The sequence below is a fragment of the Hemitrygon akajei genome, chromosome 2 (assembly GCF_048418815.1).
Source record: "Hemitrygon akajei chromosome 2, sHemAka1.3, whole genome shotgun sequence".
NCBI lineage: Eukaryota > Metazoa > Chordata > Chondrichthyes > Myliobatiformes > Dasyatidae > Hemitrygon > Hemitrygon akajei.
Window position 1 is genome coordinate 28,169,592 of NC_133125.1, and position 23,545 is coordinate 28,193,136.

The 23,545-nt window shown below is 38.1% G+C and overlaps 1 protein-coding gene across 3 annotated transcripts in view; it reads left to right on the forward strand.

Annotated features, from left to right (window-relative positions):
* The window catches only part of prr16 (proline rich 16), a 209,619-nt gene that overhangs the window by 97,313 nt on the left and 88,761 nt on the right, over window positions 1–23,545 (forward strand). For 2 of the 3 annotated variants that reach the window (XM_073069224.1, XM_073069234.1), the window contains exon 2: window positions 14,311–15,148. In XM_073069224.1, coding sequence (XP_072925325.1) covers window positions 14,311–15,030 — 720 coding nt within the window. In that variant the 3' untranslated portion in view covers window positions 15,031–15,148. Of the gene's footprint in view, window positions 1–13,468; window positions 13,535–14,310; window positions 15,149–23,545 lie in introns of those variants that run through there. The other variant, XM_073069244.1, reaches the window with a different exon arrangement.

Sequence of the window (23,545 nt, forward strand, 5' to 3'; positions counted from 1 at the left end):
TATTGCACTGCCAATCAATTTCATATTTACACTTCCGTGTATGGTCAGATGGAACAATGTTTGTTATTAAGCTGACCATGATCAGTCCTATTCACAACTCTTCAGAAGCCTGGGTTTCACCTACCATTCCCAAAAAGAGACTTTAACCTCTGACCCTGATATTTAATGGTGTTAATAAAAATGAATCTGCAACCATCTGTATCCTTGGAGTCAGCCGGAAGAAGCTCAACTGAGCCAGTCGTGTGACAAGAGAAAGAGTGAGAGACAGTCGGAAGTTAGCTGTCTAGCAGCAGGTGACTCACCTCTTGACAACCCAAAGTTTGTTTTTATATCATTAGCAAGGCAAAATTCAGGTGTGTGATAGATTGCTCTCAGTTTTCACCCAGGAATTCACCACTATCTAGTGGTGCATTCCATCCACCACCCTGTATATTCACCTTTTCCATGACAGCAGAACACAGCTGCTGTGCAGACCATTTCCAAACACACATGATATTCACAAGAACTTGGCCATTCAAGAAAAAATGTCCTTCTGCAGTCTTCCTGAATCCTCAACACTACCTGCTCCTCCACTTGTTTTGTATCATCTGCAAACTTCGCCACAAAGCAATAAATTCCATCATCTAGTTCATTGACGTATCATGTGAAAAGAAGTGGTCCAACACTGACTCCTGCAGAATACCACTAGCTACCAGCAGCCAACCAGAAAAGGCCTCTTTTTTTCCTACTCGTTAGCTCCTCCTGATCAGCCAATTTTCTATCCATGCCAGTATCTTTCCTGTAATACCATGGGCTCCTATCTTGTTTAGCATCCTCATGTGTGGCACCTTGTCGAAGGCCTTCTGAAAATCTAAGTAAACAATAAAAACTGACTCTCTTTTGTCTACCTTGCTTTTACTTTCTCAAAGAATTCTAATAGATTTGTCTGGTTGACCTGCCTTACTTGTAGCACCGGTGCCATCCATGGTATGTATTGTGTGTATGCTGATGATAAGATGAACTAGATTAGCAATCAGTTATGAATCCACAATATGATGAGCTTTGTTTTAAGCTCATAAAATTATCAGAATGATGTCCGTCTAGTGCCACTCGAACTATTTTCAGGCCTACACGATTTGATTTGTAACACAGATACCAAAATATAGGCAACCGTCAGAACAGGTAAAGGTAAGTGCAATGTTTGCATTTATTTTGAGAAGACTAGAATATAAAAGCAAAGATATAATGCTGAGACTTTATAAGGCACTGTTAAGTCCTCACTTTGAGCGTTATAAGTAGTTTTGGGCCCCTTATCTAAGAAAGTATTTGCTGACAGTGGAGAATACGTTCAGAGGAGGTTCACAGGAATGGTTCCAGGAATGAAAGTGTTGTCATATGAGAAGCACTTGATGGCAATGGACCTCTACTCACTGGAATTTAAAAGAATGAGGGGGGAATCTCATGGAAACCTGTGGAATGTTGAAAGGCCTAGACAGAGTGAACATGGAAATGATGTTTCCTATAGCGGGAGGGTCTAGGACCAGCGGGCACAACCTCCGAATAGGGGGATGTCCATTTAGAACAGAGATGAGGAAATATTTCTTTAGCTAGAGGGTGGTGTATCTATGCAATTCATCACCACAGGCACATGTGGAGGCCAGTTCATTGGAGGCAGAGTTTGATAGGTGGTTTATTAGTCAGGGCATGAAAGGTTATGGGGAGAAGACAGGAGAATGGGGATGAGAAGGGAATGATTTTGAAAATCCAACAAAATGCTTAAGTTTACTGTGTTGATTTGATTGTATTGTGGACGATTTGATATTTGTGAATTAATTAACGGGGTACCATGCATTATAGAGGGATTGCTTAAAAAGAAAATCATTGGTATCATGATTTTCAATAACACAAAATCCCATTTCCAACTGAATACCATGTTAAAAGGAGAAATGAGTTTCTGTGGGATGCTTATATATTCACGCTAAGGATATGTGCTACAGCTACTGCTGGAGCCACTTAAGAAATTTGACTTGGAAACTCACAAGCCAATTTCTTAACTGGCCAACCACTGCATCTGGAGACAAGTGATTGCAGTTGCATATCACGTTCTAGGCTTCAATTGGAACAGGGATGAATTCTTTTAAATACATATCAAGTATGTATAAAATTGTTTAATATTATATGTCACAACAAGTAACAGTGGTGTTTTGTTTTAGAATTGCAGTTAAATTTGCTGGTCCTGTTTCACACATTTTGTAGGTAAATGGAAAACTTAGGAAAAAATTGGGTTAGAGGCAAAATAAACCCACTTTGGTGCATAAATGGCACATTATCTCCTCATGCATCAGAAATGCAAATTGAAACAAAATTATTTGGACAGAAGTTTTTGTTTCTTTCACATTTTGTGTTTATTTACTTAATTTCCAACCTCCCACCCCACACACACACATATAAATTTTGTAAAAGTGAATTTTATTTCATAATCTCAATTTTTGAGTCATGATTTGCGAAGTCTATAACGGACGATTGCATATCCTGAACAGTGTCAACATGCAGCTTACCTCCATATTTACATACTTGCTCAACCTGATTAATATTGTGTGGTAATTTACCAATTTCCATGTTAAACTATCTGATAGATTAAATCATAAACAGAGCAATTTGAATGAAAGTGAAAAATCACTCAACTCTTCAGAATGAGATGAAAAATTATTACTTACATTCTAAAAATCAAATTCTGGATCCACTCCATTTACCTCTTGGGCTTTAATACCTTAAAATATAGGCATCAGTTAGTCTCGTGAGACCATGGATTTGCGCCTTGGAAGGTTTCCAGGGCACAGGCTTGGGCAGGGTTATATGGGAGACCGGCAGTTGCCCAAGCTGCAGGCCTTCCCCTCTCCACGCCACCGATGTTGTCGGAGGGAAGGACACTAGGACCCAAGCAGCTTGGCACCGGTGTTGTCACAGAGCAATGCCTTGCTCAAGGACACAACACGCTGCCTCAGCTGAGGCTCGAACCTTAAAATGTGATATAGAGATTGATAACCACCATGTTGTAACATTAAATAGTGATACAGGGGTTCCCCAGTGAATCATTTTGCTGATAACAGTTTCATTTAAAGCACTCAGTGGCCACTTCATTATAGAAAAGTTGGTCTGAGTATCTCAGAATCTGTGGATCACCTGTGATTTTCATGCACAAGTTTACAGAGAATGGTGCAAAAAAAAAAATACATCTAGTTAGTGGCAGTTCTGTGGGCAAAATTGCCTTTTTATTGAGAGAAGTTGGAGGAGAATGCGGGAATGGTTCAGGCTGACAGGAAGGGGACAGTAACTCAAACAACAATGGGTTACAACAATGGTGTGCAGAGCACCTCTGGATGCACAACTGAGCACAGTTGTGCTCACTTTTCCTATTTACTGGCCTACGGTTGTGGCATTTGATCTACAGCATGTATTAGATAAAACTCTTCTTTCATTTTCTGGTATTATTATTCATTAGGCCCTTTTGCTTTTCACATCAAAATTTCTAATTTCACTTATTCTTGAGCATCCTGATTATGTTGAAGTAAAATAGCCAATTTATTTCTACAAATCTAATTGATTGTTTTATTTTAAAGAAGTGGCATATGCTATGGATAAAGATAGGTTGATGTCCTAAAATGAATTTTCCTGGGCATCTCACTTCAAAGGTTACTGTGGAGAGGGGAGAAAGAAGCTCAAGTTGAATGAGATAATGCAGATATTGGCAAAGTAACAAAACTGGCTAGCAAAATTGGGCAGCAAGAATGGTTCTTTTATTGGTTGATATGATGTACTGAATGGTGTCTTCAAATTTTTACAGTGATTTGGTTGAGACATCATAGGTATAGCTGTTAAATTTGCTAATGGCACGGATATAGATAAGAAAATAAGTTGTGGAGATAATGTAAGGAGATTACAGAGGGAGATTAGGCAACTGATTCAGCTATATTTATAAATAGAGTGAGATTTGTGAAGATATAGTTAGGAAAAGTAATAGAAATAGAAGCATATTATCCAAATGGGAAGAGATCACAGAGCTCTGAGGAATCTAAATGCCAAGTGTAAGAGTCACAGAAGTTTAATTTGCAGGTCAAGTAAATAATTAAGAAAGTTAGGAGAAAGTTAATACATGTAGGAATCTTAAGTTTAAGTTATTCCTTTGACTTCTTAGCAGGTCAAGGATGACTTGCTTCTAGCATAGTTCTGAGGTGAGTGATTGGGACAGTGTGGGTAAGCAGACTCATTTACAGTTATGGGAGGAGACACCTGACTGGGTGGGTGGATAGTTTGTGAGGTAGCATGCCCCTTCCATCATTTTGGCTGGATTTCTAAATGCTCCTGATGTATGGTCTTGAGGATCTCAATACAAAGCCAAATGTTCTTTTTTTCTTCTTTATATGAGTATGGGTCAGGCATTGCAGCAGTTGGTGAAGATACTGCATTGTTTTCATGGAGGGTTTAACCACTTTTCCTCTGTCGACCTGATATACCATGTACCAGGGAGGTCACATATGGATGACTGTGTACAGAACTGGTCTATTTATTTAAGTGGGATTATGATGCATTGGAAACAGTTCAGAGAATGTTTACTGGGCTAGCATGTTAAATGAGAGGGTTGTCTCATGTGGAGAGCTTCAATGGATTAGGCTGGACAAACTCAGCAGGTCAAGTAGCATCTGTGAAAAAGGAAATAGTTAATATTTCAGGCCTGATACCCTTGATCAGAACTTGGAAAGAGAGGAAAACAAGTTATTTTTTTTTAAAGGGAATATCACTGATAGAGGAGATCAAACCTTGTTATACTTTGTCTATGTTATATGTTACTAATGGCAAGGTGGAATATATACCCAGCAGGCCAGACTGCACGAATACAAACTGAAAATCTGATTCAAAATTAAGACAGGAAAAATGGCTGATTCAGACTTAGACAGAATGAAAGAGTGATTTACAAAAGTTGGAGAATTTAATATGAAGCCTAGAAGTCTGCAACATCCACTAAGGAAGATGAAGTATTGTTCCTCACATTTGTGTTTGGCCTTGGAATAATGCAGGAGATCACAGACAGGCAGGAGAAAGAGTGGGTGTGATGAAGAACTGAACTTTAGTTTCTGCAGGGTTTTTGACACCTTGCCCTACTGTCCTGTTTATTATTTATTCTAAATGCCTGCACTGTTTTTGTGCACTGTATGCAGTTCAGTGTAGGTCTGTAGTCTAGTGTAGCTTTCTCTATGTTGATTTTTTTTTACGTAGCTCAGTCTAGTTTTTGTACTGTGTCATGTAACACCATGGTCCTGAAAAAACATTGTCTCATTTTTACTATGCACTGTACCAGCAGTTATGGTCGATATGACAATAAAAGTGACTTGACTTGACTCAAAGATGGGAAAATCTGCAGATGCTGGAAATCCAAGCACCACACATAAAATGCAGGAGGAACTCAGCAGGCCAGGCAGCATCAATGGAAAAGAGTAAACAGTCGATGTCTTAGGCCAAGTCCCTTTGTCAGTTGAGAAGCAAGAGCAAGAAGGTGTGGGCAGGGGAGGAAGAAGTGTAAGGTTGTAGGTGATAGGTGAAACTGGGAGAGGCGAAAGGTGAAGTTAAGTACTGAGAAGCTGGTAGGTGAAAGATAGAAAGTGTCAACCTCCTGGTGACTACCCATTTCAATTCTACTTCCCATTCCTATTCCAACATGTCAGTCCATGGCCTCCTCTACAGCCATGATAAGACCACGTTAAGGTTGGAGGAGCAGCGCCTTGTAATCCATCTGGGTAACCTCCAACCTGATGGTGTGAACATCAATTTCTCGAACTTCCAATACTTCCTCCCCCTCCATTGCCTCCCTCTGGTGCTCCTCCCCTTCCCTTTTTTCTATGATCTTTTACTATCTCCTATCAGATAGCCCCTTCTCCAGCTTTTTCACCTATTAGCTTCCTAGCTCTTTACTTTACCCCTCCGCCTCTCCCAGTTTCACCCATTACCTACCACCTTGCACTTCTTCCTCCCCTTCACCCACCATCTTTCTCTAGCTTCTCATCTTTCTTATGTTCTGATGAAGGGTTTCGTCCCGAAACGTCAACTGTTTACTCTTTTCCATAGATTCTGCCTGGCCTGCTGAGTTCCTTCAGCATTTTGTGTATTGCTTTTATATTCATGCACCTGCAGGAGGATTAGCTTCCAAGGTTTTAAGGAAAGGGCTTCAACTTGTTATTGTATTTCTGATGAATTGTGCCTTTGTACTGGATGACACTTTACTGAGATGTGGAGATGCGATTTAATTTAATCTTGAGATAGCTTGACAGTGTAGATGAAGGGAGCATTGGTGGTAAATGGGTGGTATAGTGGATAGTGAAGAAGGTCAGCTAAGACTATAAAAGGATCTCTAGGATAGTTGGCCAAGGAATGACAAATGGAATTTAATTTGCACAAGTGCTAAGTCTTCCATTTTGGTAAATTAATCCAGGGCAGAGCTTTGGCAATAAATAGTAGGGTTTGTAGAAGGCTGTCGAACACTGAGACCTGGTAGTAAGAGTACATAATTCTCTGAAAGTAATAATGCAGGTAGATAGGGTGTTGGTGAAGATGCTTAGCATGTTTGCTTCCTTAGATCAGGGCACTGAATACAGGAGTTGAGATGTCACATTACAACTGTATAAGACATTGGTGAGAGTACCCTTGAAATATTGTGAGCATTTCTGGTCAGCTCACTATAGGAAGGAAGTCATTCAGTTGGAAAGAGTGTAGACCGATTCATACAGATGCAACCACGACTGGAGGACATGAGTTTTAGGGAGAAATTGGATAGGATGGGGCATAGGAGTTGGAGGGGTGATATTATAGAGGTTTATAAAATTCTGATAGGCATTAATACGGTAGTTAATCCCATCATTTTTGCCTAAAAGTAATGGGCATACAGTAGGTTTAATATCAGAGTGGCAAGATTTAATGTGGATTTGAGGAGCATCTTTTTCATCAAGAGGCTGGTAGATATATGAAAGGAGTTGCCAGGCAAAGTGTAGCTATATAAATATCAATATCAATAAATTTCAAACAATGCCCATGTCTAAAAAAACTTTTGGACTGATACATGGACTGAAAAAGTTTAGAAAAATATGGTACAAATGCAGAAAAGTGGGACTAGCTCAAGTAAGCAACCTTAATGGCATTGATGGGCTTGGTCAAAGGGCTTTATTCCATACTGTATAACTCTGTGACCTTTTAATCTATGATTCCACATTATTACAAATTGTGATTATGGGTAAATTGGTTATATACAGTATGCTCAACAAATTAATTAATAAGTTGCACATGGTACCAAGAAGCAATGCTTCATGAAATCCACTCCTCAAAACACTGGGAGTACGCCTGGGGAGTGTCTGAGTTGAAGGTCTCTTCTGTTTGGCTACATATTCTTCATCTCCATGTTGGTTCTCTCCCTCTCTATTATTTAGGATGTTTCAATCTTTCTTTACTACTGTCTTGCAGTTAATCATTGTCTTGGCTATACTTAATTTATTTCATCAACTAAGTTTCTGGTAGATGTAGTGTACTTATTCTGTCCCAGGCAAGCTACGTGCTTCCAGAATAACATTACAGTTAGTCTAATTTAGTGCCTAACTTACACAGTCTGTAAGTTTAAAATATAACTGTGTGTCAGCACATTCTTTTCCATTAGCATAATGTTTCCCTTGGCTTACCATCATGCTTTGGGTTTCAGCTTATTTTAATGCAAATTTATAAGTGTTACATTTATTTTAACTAGCCTTACAACACTGTTCCAATGCAGCTACAATACGAAAATACAGACACATTGGGAATGTTTTAAAATTACCTTATAATTTAAGTGGATTTTACATTTTTTAAGTTACCTCTTACACTCGGGGGGGGGGGGCGAGGTTACCCATTAATGAAGATGAGGCAATTTTCTTCTACTCAGTGAGTAGCATGGCTTTAGAACTCTCTTGCTCAAAGGAAGGTGAATGCAGAGTTGGAACTGGACTTGAAGTTGGTTTATTATTGTCACATGTACTGAGGTACAGTGAAAAGGTTCCCCTGCATACTATTCATACCGAGCTGATCATTTCACAGTGCATTGAGGTAGAACAAGGTAAAACAATATCAGTGCAGAACAAAATGTACAGTGATAAACAATATGGTTCAAGATCATCATGAGATAGATTATGAGGCCAGGAGTCTATCATATTCTACTAGAGAAACATTTAATTGTCTTATAACATTGTCCTTGACAGCTCATGTGCTTTCAGGCTGTTAAAGTATATTTTCTGCCCAATGGGAGAGGGGAGAAGAAAGAGTCCCTGGGGTGGTTGATGTTCTTTGATTATACTGGCTGCCTTACTGAGGCCATGAGAAGTACAGACAGAGTTCATAGAGGGAAGGATGGTTTCTGTGATGTGCTGAGCAGTCTCCACAGCTCTCTGCAGGTCTTTGACTTTTTTTAAAGGCAAAGGTAGATAGAAACCTGATAAATATGCGGATGCGAAGTTACTTTGGATGGACACGAATTGGTGGTCAAGTCCCACTGGAGTTCAAGATGTCAGCACTATTCTCACTTCAACTGAACAAAGCAATCAGTGTTGAGCCATTTTGCTTTTGCTAGTAATAGATGTCATGAGGAGTATGGAGTAGGACTTAGTGTTATTCTATGGAAACAGCAAATTATGTAGCTCTTTTTTTGGATTTGTATTCAAACATATGCTGAAGAATGAGTTTATATGGGCGATGGTGAAGAGGGCAGTGGAAGAAGTTAATGGTAAGGTCCATAAGCATTTAACACATGTCTGATTCTACCCTGTAGGCTTTAATTTCTTTGGTTCCCAATTTAAAATAAACAAATCAGTCTTTCATCAGTCTTGCATAATGCTGGAGTTTAATGAATGATGAATACAATGAGAGTGCCAGTCATCAGAGAGAAAGAATGAGACCAAAGATTAACAAATTGACGTGAGAAAGAAATTCTTCTGTTAGAATTTCCAAAAAACGTTTTGTCTCAGGAGGGAAAAATAAATTTTCTTTGCACTCCAAATGATTTTTTGAGAAAAATATGAATATTTAAAGAGATCTTAGCTCCTTACTACACATAGGGACATATTAGCATTGACCAGTTACTGTCACCACTTTTTGGAAGGATGCTATGTAAAGGAAAGCAAAGAGTTGGGATACAAACAGAAGTCAAGAGCAAACTAAAGATATAATTGTAACAACTCTGAGGATATCTAGATACATTTTTCCATTATTTAATCTTAGCTCATTTCAGTAGCAATATTTTCATTTGGTAGTAGTCTAATATTTGCAGCCATTTATCCCAAAGCACTGAATTGAGGTCAGGTAGTGTTTACAAAAATTATTATGCAAAAGGACAAAATAAATTATTCAGCTTGGCTGTATTCACTTCCTGCTCTTCTAATTGCTGCCTACAGGTAAAAGGATGTTGATAAAAAAAAGCTTCCAAATGATGTGATGCGATACTAAGCCTATAACCTAATGAGAATTAACATTTATCTGGGCTATTTAATCTGAAAGCAAACTGATTTTGAAACATTAGGTTATTCAGTGTAACTGGTGTATGACAATGCTGAGCTGAAACTTGATGGGGCAGGCAAATTTTAGCTCGGTAGTTTTTCAGCAGTGCCAACCATTAACTGCTTAGGAAAGGTAGTAGGATATTTACTTAACCCAACAAGTTAAAGGATGGATTAATAAATAAGTAAAGGACTAAGTATGAAGATGAACTGGAAAGGGCAAAATCAATGAACCGGATTTCCCTGAGAAGCTACTGCAGTTGTGTATGGAACTGGTAAAATTCCCCTATGTAAATCTCAGGAAACACACAATTTCTACATGTTCATATGCAGAAGTCCCAAGGTTCCTGAGGTTTTACTAATTACTCTTTACCATTGTATTCCTAATTGTCTGGCAGCAGACCGCCAGCTTCTTGTAATTATCCAGTGGCCTACACTTAGAAAATCTTTCTCCTAAGTCAATGGCATGACAGACTAGGCATACATTAGCTCCATTCAGTTAGCTGGAGAAAAGAAGCTGTGAGGGAGAAAAAATTTCAGGAAATATAGATTACTTTTCGATTGAGTGACCCTAGCTATTCTTAATTGTTTTGTTAATGTTTCTAGCATATTAACCAATCTATTTATTTTCTATAACTTATTTTTTGACATTTTTATTACTTTAACTTTTGAGCTTATGAATGTGTACAAAACTCAGCAGCACTCCAAATATTCACAATTTTGATAGTTTTGACAGTTGACTAAGCCTGGGGATATGTGTAAACAATTATAATTACAGCAAACACAACGGTATGCCATGTTTCAGCGCATCTGAGAAACTAAAACATAGCCATGTGATGCAGCCTTCAAAAACATCCATTATACATTAGGACCTTGCTCAATATTGCAGAGGAAGTGTCAATGTTTTGGATCTTGCATCAGGATCTGGATTGATGCAGGGTTTTGACTGAAAGCATTGACAGTTCAATTCCCACCCACAGATGGTGTTTACTGAGCTGAGTTCCTCTGGCATTTTGTTTCTCACTCCAGATTCCAGCACCTGAACTCTCTTCCCTTCTTAAAGATGTTTACCTGATCAGATCTGATGCCTTGATGGTTATTTGCCTTTTACTTAATACACTACTGTACTCTTGTTTCCACCTCTTCATAATTTCCTTCTCCTTACCACACATTGAAAGACCCAATCAGTACTTTGTTTGCCTCTCCAGATTGTGACTTTCACACACAGTGGCATATCCGGAGCCCCTAAATCATGATCCCATCTTATCCCATTTCTGACACTTCCTCCCTCAATCCTCTTTCTATTTGCTTGCTCTCTCCCACTATGACTCATATTTGGTGACTTAAATCCAGTATGTTTAGTTATACACTCTGCTCCACTGTGTACATACAACACTTGCAGAGTGTACACAATGGAATATTGAACAAGTTGACTGGAGCCCAAAGGCAATATCGTCATGCGTCATTGGTTGAACACAGTTCTTTTCATGAAGTAATATCTAAGCTATTGTATTACAGCAATGTGACAGTTATTGCTACATATCAAAATCATTTTTAGGTCTTTGTTTTCTTGATGTGGAAATAATTCACTTTACGAGCCTTAGTGGATCAGATGGCAAATGTGCTGCCTTGTGTAGGCTTGAACTCCTGGATTTGAAGGTTTGAGTGTCATTGGCTTTGGGGATGCTTCAAATGGCCCAAGTCTCCCTGGAATAAAGACAATAAACTAAATTGTAGCTCCATCCTGCAACTTTTGTAAAGATTTGCTGAGGACAATAAATTTGGTCATTTGGGATGATGAGAATGACCATTTATTTCAAAAACTGGAGGGCAAATGTGTGATGTTATATCTTGCATGATGCATTATTCTCAGGAGGAGAGGAGAGACATCAGAAGGAAAAATATTTTGTTGATTCTGTATATATTGATCTAGATTTTGATGGATGTTGCCACACTGCTAGCAGCTTTCCACAAATAAATCAGCAAATTTTGATCCCAACATTGCTGGTAGAATCCTGCCAACAAATATGTCACTATATTCTGCCACTGAACTTCCTCAGAATTTATTCTAGGAAAGCTGTTTTTTTAATGCTCAAAAGGGTAAACAGGACAAGTCCATTCAATTGAATAGAAAAGCAAATTATTTTAATCTTTATCTATGTTGTAATTTTTTAATTTATTTTGAAAATTTTAAAGGATTTTTAATGCTTAGTAGGAGATGTATTTTAATGATCAGCGGCATTGCACATACTTGATAAATTTGAAAGCTGGCATAACATCATAAAATTTTATCAAATAAACTCTTTCTGGGCTTCCAGCTGGGTACAGGTATTGATTTTAACAGACTTTTCAATGACAAACTCTGTCATTTTCTTCAGGGATGATGTCTGGGCATGTCTAGTCTGGTGGTATTTATACCTCTGTGGTCTGTCCCTCCAGATTGGTTAGTCCTCATTCAATCAAGTTATAGAACTATATGCCAAGAACATGCAATAGTGGGAGCTTATGTAATTCTACTTCTTATATCCCACATTTTTTTGTATCATCAGCGTGTAAGTATCATCACCAAGAAGACACAATAGTGCCTCTCCTTTCTTAGAAGTTTGCATAGATACGGCATATTATCAAAAAGTTTGACAAACTTCTATAGATGCACAGTGGAGTGCATCCTAGCTGGTTGCATATTGGCCTGGGATGGTAACTGCAATGCCCAGGATTGGTAAAGGGTACAGAAAGTTGTGGATGCAGCCCATTCTATCATAGGCGAAGCCCTCACACCATTGAATACATTTACAAGGATTGCTGCCACAAGAAAGAAGCATCCATTATTTTTTAAGGTACAAAAAAATGCAGAATCTAAAAATCTGAAATTATGATATAAGATACCAGGTCAAGCAGCATATGCAGGAATAGAAAAAATGGCTTGCGATGGTTATGTTTTATCAAGAAATATGTCAAGGATACTCTGTTTTTCTATTCACAAATGCTAAGTATCTGCAGCGTTTTTGTTTTTATTAGCTATTGTATTTGGTTTGAGGTTTTGAAAAATGATTATTTTATCCTTTGGACTTTTCACATACTTTGACTAATGATGCAATCACTTTTACACTGTTGTTCAAAGCTATGTTTAATTTTGTGTTCAACTGCATTTTAAGAAAGCTGATGTTCAAGGACAACAGCAGTTCAAAAAGCTGTATGTTCTTAACTTCACAGAAACTGTCCTTCAAAATGTACCACTTCTTTCTCAATGAAACAATATGTTTCTGTGTTGATGTGGTTATGAGTCAGATGAGTGGGATTTAAAGTAAATGCATTATACAAAGTATAAATATTTTTTAAAGTACAAAATACTCAGCTGCATTTATAAATGTGTAAAAACTGCATTCTTACACAATTTTATGAAAATAGCCTTAAGTTTTTAAACAAGAAAGCAGCCAATGGCAACATCTATGAGTTACATCAAATAGTCACTAATGGTGAATAATGGGCATTGTGCCTAAAATGACAGCGCATCAGTTATTTGGTCATCTATTTTGTATTCTGAACTAAATATGCTTGCTTAAATGCCACAGGATAATCACATATGTTGAACTCTAACTTCTTGTCTCATAGCAATGTTCTAGCAGGTTGCATCCAGAACCAGGTGGCAGGTTGTTCTGGGGATGTGCAGAAGGAACACACCGTCAAATCCTTGAACCACAGTGTTAATATTTGGAATTCCTTCAGTGTCATTTTAAATGTCCTCCATAGGTCTTTTAATGGATCTGTGGTTAATGTGCTCAATACTTAGTATGCTTGTCACAATGCAAATTCTGTCCATTTGCAAATTAATTTCACATTCAGTACCCTCAACTGACATTGGCTTCTGGTTTGCATATTTACAGAGCAAGGACGAAGAAAAGCCACAAGCCAATCTAGTTTTTGCTGGAATAACTTGGGTACAAAAGATAATTGAGTAAGGTTCAGCACATGTGATGGTTACAGCAGAAACTGAGGTAGGCAGGATATGACCCTCAGAATATACCAGAAGAATCCAATTTGATTTGTGAACAGGAATAACAGATGACTGCTCCTTTCCCTCCATAGATGCTACCTGACCTGTTGAGTACCTCTAGTATTTTAGGTGTATTGCATTTTGCTTTCCATCTGAATAGTTCTGAAGAAGTCTATTTAACTTCTTTGCCTGCAAAATCAAAGTTTCATGAAGAGGTATAAGTCGTTACGGGACATAAGAACAGAATAGAAGACGGACTTACAGTAAAGATCACCACTTTAAAAAATAGATGATAGAACACAGAATAATACAGTACATGATGTTGTGCTGACCCTTTAATATACCGCAAGATCAATCTAACCCTTCCCTCCCACCTAGCCCATTTTTCTTTCATCCATGTACCGCTTAAATATCCCTATGTGTCTGCCTTTACCTGCACCATTCCTTGCACCCATCACTCTCTGTGTAAAAAGACTCCTACACTATCCTCCAATCAGTTTAAAACTTTGCCCCTATATTATTAGTCATTTCCACCCTGGGAAAATATTTCTGGCTGGCCGCTCTATCTAAGCTTCTTATGATCTTGTACACCTCTCTCAAGATTTTGCTTTTAAAAATAAATGGGTATAATTGCTTATGCACTGCAAAGACTTGAGGGATATTGTACGGAATTGTGCCAGTGTACTGCATATGACATGATGAATGATTTTCCATGTCCACGGGTTTCCAAGCTTTCATGTTAATGAAGTTCTCACTGTTATTTCCCATTGTATGCAGGTTGTTGACCAAATAGACCATCTTACCTGTGACCTGCAGTTGGAGGAGGAAATGACTGACAGCTCCAAGACTGATACTATAAATAGCACCTCAAGTAGTACAACTGCCTCAAGCCTGGATAAGGTCAAAGTGCACTCAGTGAGATCAATTTGTAAGACAACAGTGACTTCATCAGCTATTTTAACGGTGCTAAAGAAGACCAATCCCCCACCTCCACCTCCACGATTAACACCCATCCGATCTGAGGACCCTTGCAGGCCCCCTATCTGCATGAAACCTCTGAGGACTAATGGGGCCTTGCTTCGCAATGGAGCAATATTGTGTAAGACAGATAAAATGCCAAATGGAGATGTATGCTGTCTCCCTGGTAGCAATCCAGAAAAATTGCATAAACAGCCACCAGTGCCCAGAGTCGATAAAAACAGATATCAACAGGTCACACGAGAAAGAGTTCGATTTAATGAGGAAGTTCAGTACCACGGCTACTGTCCAGATTGTGATGTTCGGTATGACATGAGAAACAGGGATGTGCACTTGCATGGTGAATTAAGCAACACAAAAGGAAAACCACCTCATCAGTGCCCTCCCCTTGAAAATGGAGGATCGTGCGGTAACTTTAGTACTAATTTCTCAAACATAAAAGCTAAAATCACACCTCCACAGACTGCTCCAAAACCTCAAAAGACTATTCTGAGGAAGTCAACAACCACAACGGTTTGATGCAAGGATCTTGGAAACTTTTTTGTATCCTAATGAATTGAGCACTTTCTAACCAAGCAATAAAGAGCCAAAACACATACCCAGTGTTCTCTAGAGAAGTGTTAGAGAACAGATCACGGTAAGTGTGTCTACTTCTTCTTTCAAACTTTCTCAGTGCTTATGTTAATAGTATGGAAACATAAGATATTTTCCAAGTAACCCATTATATTAACTGCATTTCAACTATAAATATAACACTTCAAAGCCACAGCAAGGTTCTGAGTTAGGTCTTAAAAATTCATGTTACAGTATCCTAAACATAATTCTCACTCTTTTATTCCTACATTTATTCTCATTGTAATTCTTAGTTAAGCTTCATTAATTTATACGTTTAACTCTTCTGACAAAATCAATTGTATTCACTAAGAATAATGTAAAATTGAAAGATTTAATTTAATGATAACATTAAGGTAACAATGCTCTACTATTTTAAGTACTAGGCATCTACAATCTAGAGTATGCACATTGACCTCCACTCTTGAAATTTGGATCCACTGAAGTCAGTAGAACCAAATTTAAAAAGAAATTCTGCTATTGCACTGCATGATTAATACATCTAACAGAGGATGAAAATTATCCTGCATCCAATGAGATTTAACTAATCTAAATTGTAAATTGCATTACATTGTTATACTGAATTTAGTTAAATCTCATCCGTCCCACAACATTAGCGAGTAAAAATGTTTGTGTTATGACTTTGTTGCCGTTTTCAGACATGTGAATTTATAAGTCTAATAGTTTGTAGGAAGGAGCTGTCCCATAATGCTGTAGTACCATTTGCCAGACGGACGCAGCTGAAGCAGTTTATGGGTGGGGCGACTGATGCCCCGGATGATCTTCCAGGCCTCCTTCACTCACCTGCTGCTGCAAATGACCTCAATAGAGGGAAGCTCATGCCCACAGATACACTGGGCTGTCTGTACCACTCTCTGCAGTGCTCACCAATCAGTGTTGGTACAGTTCCCATGCAGGCAGTGATACAGCCAGACATGATTCTCTCAGTGGTGCCCCTGTAGAAGGTCTTGAAGAGTTGGCTCATGCTGAACTTCTTCAGATGCTTGAGGTGGAAGAAATGCCGCTGTACATTTTTTTTTGCCACACAGCCAGTGTGTACAGTCCATGTGGGATCTTCAGTGATGTGTATACCGAGGAACTTGAAACTACTCATCTTCTCAATTGCAGACCCATTGATGTTGATTGGGCCAAGCCTGTCTCTGTTCTTCCTGTGATCCACAAGCAGCTCTTTTGTTTGTTAGACACTAATGGAGAGGTTGTTATCTTAGCACCACTACGTCAGGGTTTTAACCCCTCCTCTGTAGACTGTCTCATCACTGTGATAAATAAGGCCAATCAATGTCGTGTCATCTGCAAATTTATTCAGCAGATTGGAGCTGTAGGTAGCAGCACAGCTGTGGATGTAAAGGGAGTAGAGGAGGGGACTCAGGACACAACCCTAGGGGGGCACCTGTGTGGAGGTCAGAAGGGCAGAAGTGAGGGAGCCCATCCTTACCACAAGTTGGCAATCTGATAGGAGCTTTAGGATCCAGCTGCAGGCCGAGATCTCTGAGCTTCCTGTCAATTCTGGAGGGAATTATGGTGTTGAATGCTGAACTGTAGTCCAGTCACAGCATTCTAACGTATCCATCCCTCTTCTCCAGGTGAGTGAGGATGGTGTGTAGTGCTGTGGTTATACAAATTACAACTGAGTCAAATGTACTGTTAGTGATTGTAGCAGTCTAAGATTGTGTTTAATGAGGGAAGAAAACTGCATAGTCTACTGGAAACAATTTCATTGAGAGAAATATTTCAGAAAGAGAAAAAATATCGTTTGACTGCAGAATTTTCTTTTTGTTTAAGCACATTGTTAAATATTCCCTATTGTACAAATTATACTGTGCTTGTTTTAGTTGTCCTATAGATTTTCATGGGAAAAACAACCACTGTCTGTTGGATAGATGTTCATAAAAATGCATCATGTTTATTTTTTAACATAATTGGTACACATATGAAAAGTACAAATAAATTCATGTCTTACAATTTAATTATTGCAGAAACATCACGATAGAGCTGTATATATACACACACACACTCAGTTTAATGCACTTTGTTTTAGAAATCGTATGTCAAACAGATGGAATTTGCATAAATCTTTAGCCAATATGCATCTAGATTAAGTCTTGGACAAGCTGTTGTACAGATGGCACTAACTTCTATTTAGTTTGCCCTGCTGCTTTATTTTGTTTTCTTGTGTAATATGTTACAAATCAATCAGCCTCAATCAGTGGGTATTCTAGGAAAATGAAAATAAAAACTAATTTTTAGAAATGGATATTATTCCAAGATAATTGTACTCTAACCTTAAGCTGATGAATGATTGCGTTCAGGATTGCTGACAAAAAAGTCTTAATTACTGTGATATGGATAATCATAATGACAGTAAAGTAATTCACTTCTTGATATTAATCTTTCATTTTATTGCAATATCAAATAAGCATAGAAAAAGGTAATGAGCTTGCATTTACACAATATATAAGAACATAAGAAATTATAGCACTATTTTCCCATTTAGTGTCTCAAACCTATTCAAATTCAGCAAGATTATTCCTTGATTTCTCTAATATCCAGTAACCTACCCACCTTCTGTTTTGAATGCAATCAATGGTTGACTCTTTAAAGCTATCAAAAATACATTGCCCTCCTGGTGAAGAAATTTCATCTCAACTTGGTTCTAAATTGCCATCCCCTTAGTTTGGTGCTACAATCCCTATTTATAGGCAGTGTGGTCACAGGTAAATAACCATCTACCCTGTCGAGCTAAATAAGAATTTGTACTTCAAAGTGATATCTCTCATTTCTTCTAAACTTTGGAAGACAAGAGTTCAGCTTATTCTCTCCTCATTATACAGACAACCTTCTAAGCCTGAAGTAAGTCTGGTGAAACTTCATAGCACTGCATCCATCATAAATACATTCTTCTTTAGTTAAGGAGACTAAAATTGTACACATACTCCAGGTGTTGTTTCACTGAAGCTCTTTTACAGTTGTATGTTGGCCTTGTTGATCTTGACCATCCTGTTCAACTTGTCTTGCAGTAAAAGCCAACATAAAATTTGCCTTCTGAATTGTCCGCTACCCCCGTCCGTTAACTTTCATTGATTTATACACAAGAACATTCAGTTCCCTTTTGAACATTACATTTCCCTTCTAATAAACTAATTAACCTCATATCATGATGTTGCTCATATACATAGCTTGCCGTCTATATTCCGTTGCAGTTCCTTTAATATCCAAAAAACCCCCACTGAATTTATCAGTTCACATTACTCCACTATATGGACCCTTAAAGAAGAACAGTAGAGAAATGAAACATGAGTTCTTTTTCATATTGACTCTGTTCAATGATATTATTATTTTCTAAGAATGTTCATATTATTTTTATAGATACCACCACTATCCAGCTACTGATATGAGGGCACCAGCTTGGCAGTTCATTGATTTCTCTCCCTCCTTTTTCAAAAAGCACGGTCAACTACCCTCCTGTATACTTGAAACGCTTCAGGTTCTGTAGAAGTTTGGATGATGATATGTAGAGTTGATGGTGAGGTTGAGGTTCTGGGGTACTTGCAGACACATGATGAAATAGGCCAAGGTCAGCATGGTTTCCTTAAGGGGGAATTTTCCCTGACAAATCTGTTGAAGTTCTTTGAGGAAATAACAGGCAAGATTAGACAAAGGAGTGTCAGTAGATGTTGCTTACTTGAACTTTGAGAAGGCTTTTGACAAGGTAAGAGCCCATGGTGCTACAGGAAAGAAATGAGCATGGATAAAAGATTGGCTGCTAATTGGTAGAAGGCAAAGAGTGGGATTACAGGGGGCCTATTTTGGTTGGCTGTCTGTGATTAGTGGTTTTCTGCAGGGGTCGGTATTGGAACTGCTTCTTTTCAGGTTATGTCAACAGCTTAGATGATGGATTTGACAGCTTTGTGGCCATGTTTTCAGATGATACAAAAATAGATGGAGGGCAGGTAGTGTTGAGGAAGCAGCAAGTCTGCAGAAGGACTTAGATTGGATGAATAAGCAAAGAAGTGGCAGATGGAATATAGTGTAGGGAAGTGCTTGGTCATGCACGCTGGTAAAATGAATAAAGGTGTAGACTATTTTCTAAATGATGAGCAAATTCATAAACCAGGTGTGCAAAAGATCTTGGGCATTCTTGGGCAGGATTTCCTGAAGGTTAACTGTCAGGCTAAGTCGGTGGTAAGGAAGGAAAATGCAATGTTAGAATTCATTTTGAGAGGAATAGAATATAAGAGAAAGAATGTGATGCTGAGGCTTTATAAGGCATTGGTCAGATGGCACTTGGAGTATTATGAACATTTTTTGGCCCCTTATCTAAGAAAAGATTCTTATCTAAGATAAGAAAAGGAATTGGAGATGGTCCAGCGGAGGTTCACAAAAATTATTCCAGGAATGAAAGGGTTAATGTATGTATGAGGAGCATTTGATAGGTTTCTGCTTACTGGAGTTTACAAAAATTAGGGTTATCTCACTGAAACCTGAATGTTTACTATAGTGAATAAGTATAGGGCCAGAGGGCATCAGAATCGAGGATGCCCATTCAGAACAGAGATGAGGAGACAAAGGGTGGTGAGTCTTTGGATTTCATTGGCATGGATGGCTGTGGAGTATATAGAGTATATCTAAAGTGGACATTTGAGGAAGAGGAAGTCATTTCAAATTCCTCTGAATATCAGAAGCATTTTTGAAAACACACCATTTACAATTCGTAAAGCCCTACACTCAGGTTTGTCTGTTAGCAAAGACAATCAAGACATTTGATGGCCCCCATGTCTGTCTTGCTCCAGTGAAGGCCTTGTTATGGCTGAAACTGTGCCTCCTCATTCTGGGATCCATTTGCTCTGCAAAATACAGACTTCACATCTAAGCAAGTTTAGTGTGAGTATTGGAAGACCACAGTCAGTGATTATAGGTGGTGAAGGGTAGTATTGCAGCAGGTCTGGAAGATCTAATTCACAATTCCTGTAGCTTCAGAAAGAGTGCTGAAGGATGGATAATACCATTGCTAAGGAGGGTGAGACCAAATAATTTCAGGCTAGTCAGGCTAACCTCCTATAGGAAGTCATTAGAAGCAGTCTGGGGATTTTATGTTGTCACATGGAAAGTCATGGTTTAATTAAATCAGTCAGCATGGATTTGTAATGTGAAGATTATGTCTGACTAATCTGGCTGAATGCTTTTAGGATGTAATGAGGAACATCAATAGAGGTGGTAAATTTGATATAACCTACTTTTTTATAGAGTCATAGAGAATTCAACAACAGAACACAATGGAAACAAGTCAATGCCAACCATCATGCTTGTATCTACTAATCTAATTTGCTGCAAAAGTATCCCTCTGGGCCCTGCTCATTCAAGTCCTAATCCAAATGCTTCTTCAATATTGTTATTATTCCTGTCTCTACCACCTCCTTTGGCAGTTCATTCTAGATTCAACTACCGTGTGTATGGAAAACTTCCTCCTCATAAAAATCTTCCCTCTTACCTTAATCCTTTGCCCTCTGGTAGCTTTTGACACCCCTACCACGTGAAACAGACACTGGCCATCTATTATATTTATGCCTCTACCATGTCACTTTGCTGCCTCCTTTATTCCAGGTAAAAGAGTCCCAGCCAATGTAGTTTGTTCTTATAACTCAAGCCCTCCCCCAATCCAGGCAATATCTGTGTGAATCTTTTCTGCGCCCCTCTGGCCTCACACATCTTTGGTGACCAGAATTTCACACAACACTCCAAAAAGTAACATTGAGTACAAGTGTAATATGATGTCCCAACTCTCATACTCATTGTAATAGCTGTCAAAGACAAGCAAGCCATGTGCTTTCCTTACCACTCTTCCTTTCCCGTGTTGTCACATTCAAGGAATGCGAGTTGAGATGCTGTGTGAGATGGTGGAAAACCTGTAAGAGATGTGTTCTAATTCCCTTCAAGTGTTATTGTAGAAGCTTGGTATGACAACAGTCCCTATCACATTTTTGAAGGACTCTTTTAGTAGAGTTTTCAATTCTTTTAGGAAAATTATTAATACATCCCATGAAAGTGGAGTTTTTCCAGATGCCCTCAAAACTGCAACTGTCAAATCCCTATTTAAAAAGCCAAACCTTGATAGTGAGGTATTAGCTAACTACAGGTCTATATCAAATCTTCCCTTCCTGAGCAAGATTCTTGAGAAAGTCACCAACTCAACTTTCTGAATGAGAACAATATTCCAGATACATTTCAGTCAGGTTTTTGAGAAACCACAGCACTGAAATGATGCTTATCAAAATTATCAGTGACCTTAGGCTCAGTTTTGATGCTAGCAGAGTCTCAGTTTTAATTCTTCTAGCTATAAGTGCTGCATTTAACACAATTGACAATAACATTCTCCTAAATCACTTTGAGAATCGAGTTTGGTACAAATCTCTGGTACAAATTTCTTTTGTTAGTATATATCTTAAAGAGAAAATTATTTGTCTGTCTTGGAGACCAATTTTCTAAAAAAGATACAATGTACTTTTTGATGTTGCTCAGGGAAGCTGTCTTGGTCCCCTACTCTTTTTTTATTATCTCCCTTTAGGAGACATTACTAGAGAGTATAAACTCGATGACACACAATTTTATATCTCAATTGAGTCTCATGATGATAACACCTTATCTTCTCTGACTTCTGGTATAGCTGTAATAGACAAATGGATGAGCAATAAATTTCTAAAACTAAATGAAGATAAAACTGAAATTCTTCTGGTTCGTCCCAAAGCCAAAAGCGATAAACTTCTTGATAAACTTTGGAACCTGGCTCCCCTTGTAAAATCAGAAGTTACTAGCCAGGGAGATATCCTTGATTCAGATATCAATTTTAAATGCCACATAAAGAACGTGACCTGAGCAGCAGTTCTACACTTTGCAAAATATTGCAAAGATATGTTCGTTTCAATCACATAATGATGCTGAAAAACTAATTCACGTCTTCTTATTGCATAGATAAGATTACTGCAATGCACTTTTGACTGGCCTTCCAAAGCTTCAACTAATTCAGAACACAACTGCTAGACGAGTAACCAAAACCAGGATGGGAGAATATATCACTCTTGTACTAGATAGATAGATACTTTATTGATCCCAAGGGAAATTACAGTGTCACAGTAGCACTACAAGTGCACAGAATTACAAATATACAAATACTAGGAAAGAAGTAAAAATAATTAATAAAAGTTATCTTAAACAGTCTAACAGGAAGGGGTCATCACTTCCCCAGCTACAGTTTGACTCATTATAGAGCCTAATGGCTGAGGGTAAGAGTAACTTCAAATAGTGATCTTTGGAGAAGTGCAGTTGTCTATTACTGAAAGTGCTCCTCTGTTCAGCTAAAGTACTAGCTACTCTGCATTGGATTCCCGTATCTTTTATAATTTATTTTAAAGTTCTCTTAATTGTTTTTAAACCTCTTAATGGTCTAGGACTGGAGTACATCACTAAATCATTTTTGTTTCATAATCCCGTTTGAGTTTTCAGGTCTTCTTCGGTTGGTCTCTTAAATTTAAACGATCTCCCTCAAAAGATAATTGGCAGATCAGTTTTCTTGCACTACATTCCTAAACGGTAGAATTCAAAACCATAAACAATAAAGAATGCAGACTCAGTTGATACTTTTAAACACCAGCTCTAAACCTATTTATTTAATCTTACTTTTAATTAACATCTTTTTGTCTTTTGTTTTCATGTTTATTTTTATTTTTATTTTATTTTCGTGTTTGTTCTTTTATCCCATTGTAAAGCACTTTGAACAACATCATCTGTATGAAAAGTGCCCTATACATAAAATTATTATTATTTGCTTCAGTGGAATACCTTACAATTAAAATAGAAGCAAGTTGTACCACACAAAATCAGCAGGGATCCCCAATCCACCTTATGATTTTCCCACGAGGCAATTTACCTGAATTCTGGAGAGATCAGTGGTACAAGCATCAATCAATATCATACCAACCCACCAATCTTAGATAGTGCTTTCTCTTAGAGCTATCAGATGTACTGCACTTTCTCGGATCACCCAGCAGCTTAGCGTTTTGTGTTCAGTAGTGAGCATTCTCTGTTCACTCTGCTCATTACTGATTCTATGTTCATTGAAACATACCTCTCACTGGAAGCTGACCAAATCCCTTAAGGTAAAGCACAAAATGTTCTGTCTACAGTTAGCATTCCACAACTCGCAGGTCATTAAATGATCTTTAATGCTGTAGGCCACCAACTAAACTACTAGCTTCAGATGGTGCCTAAATCATCACAGCACTATCAATCATCAATCCTTTTATATCTTTGGCACTTTTATTGTGGTAATGCAATATGCAAGTGAGGCATACTAAGGTCAATTATATTTCTTATTTCTTAATAATCCAAAGCACAATATGTTGGTAGT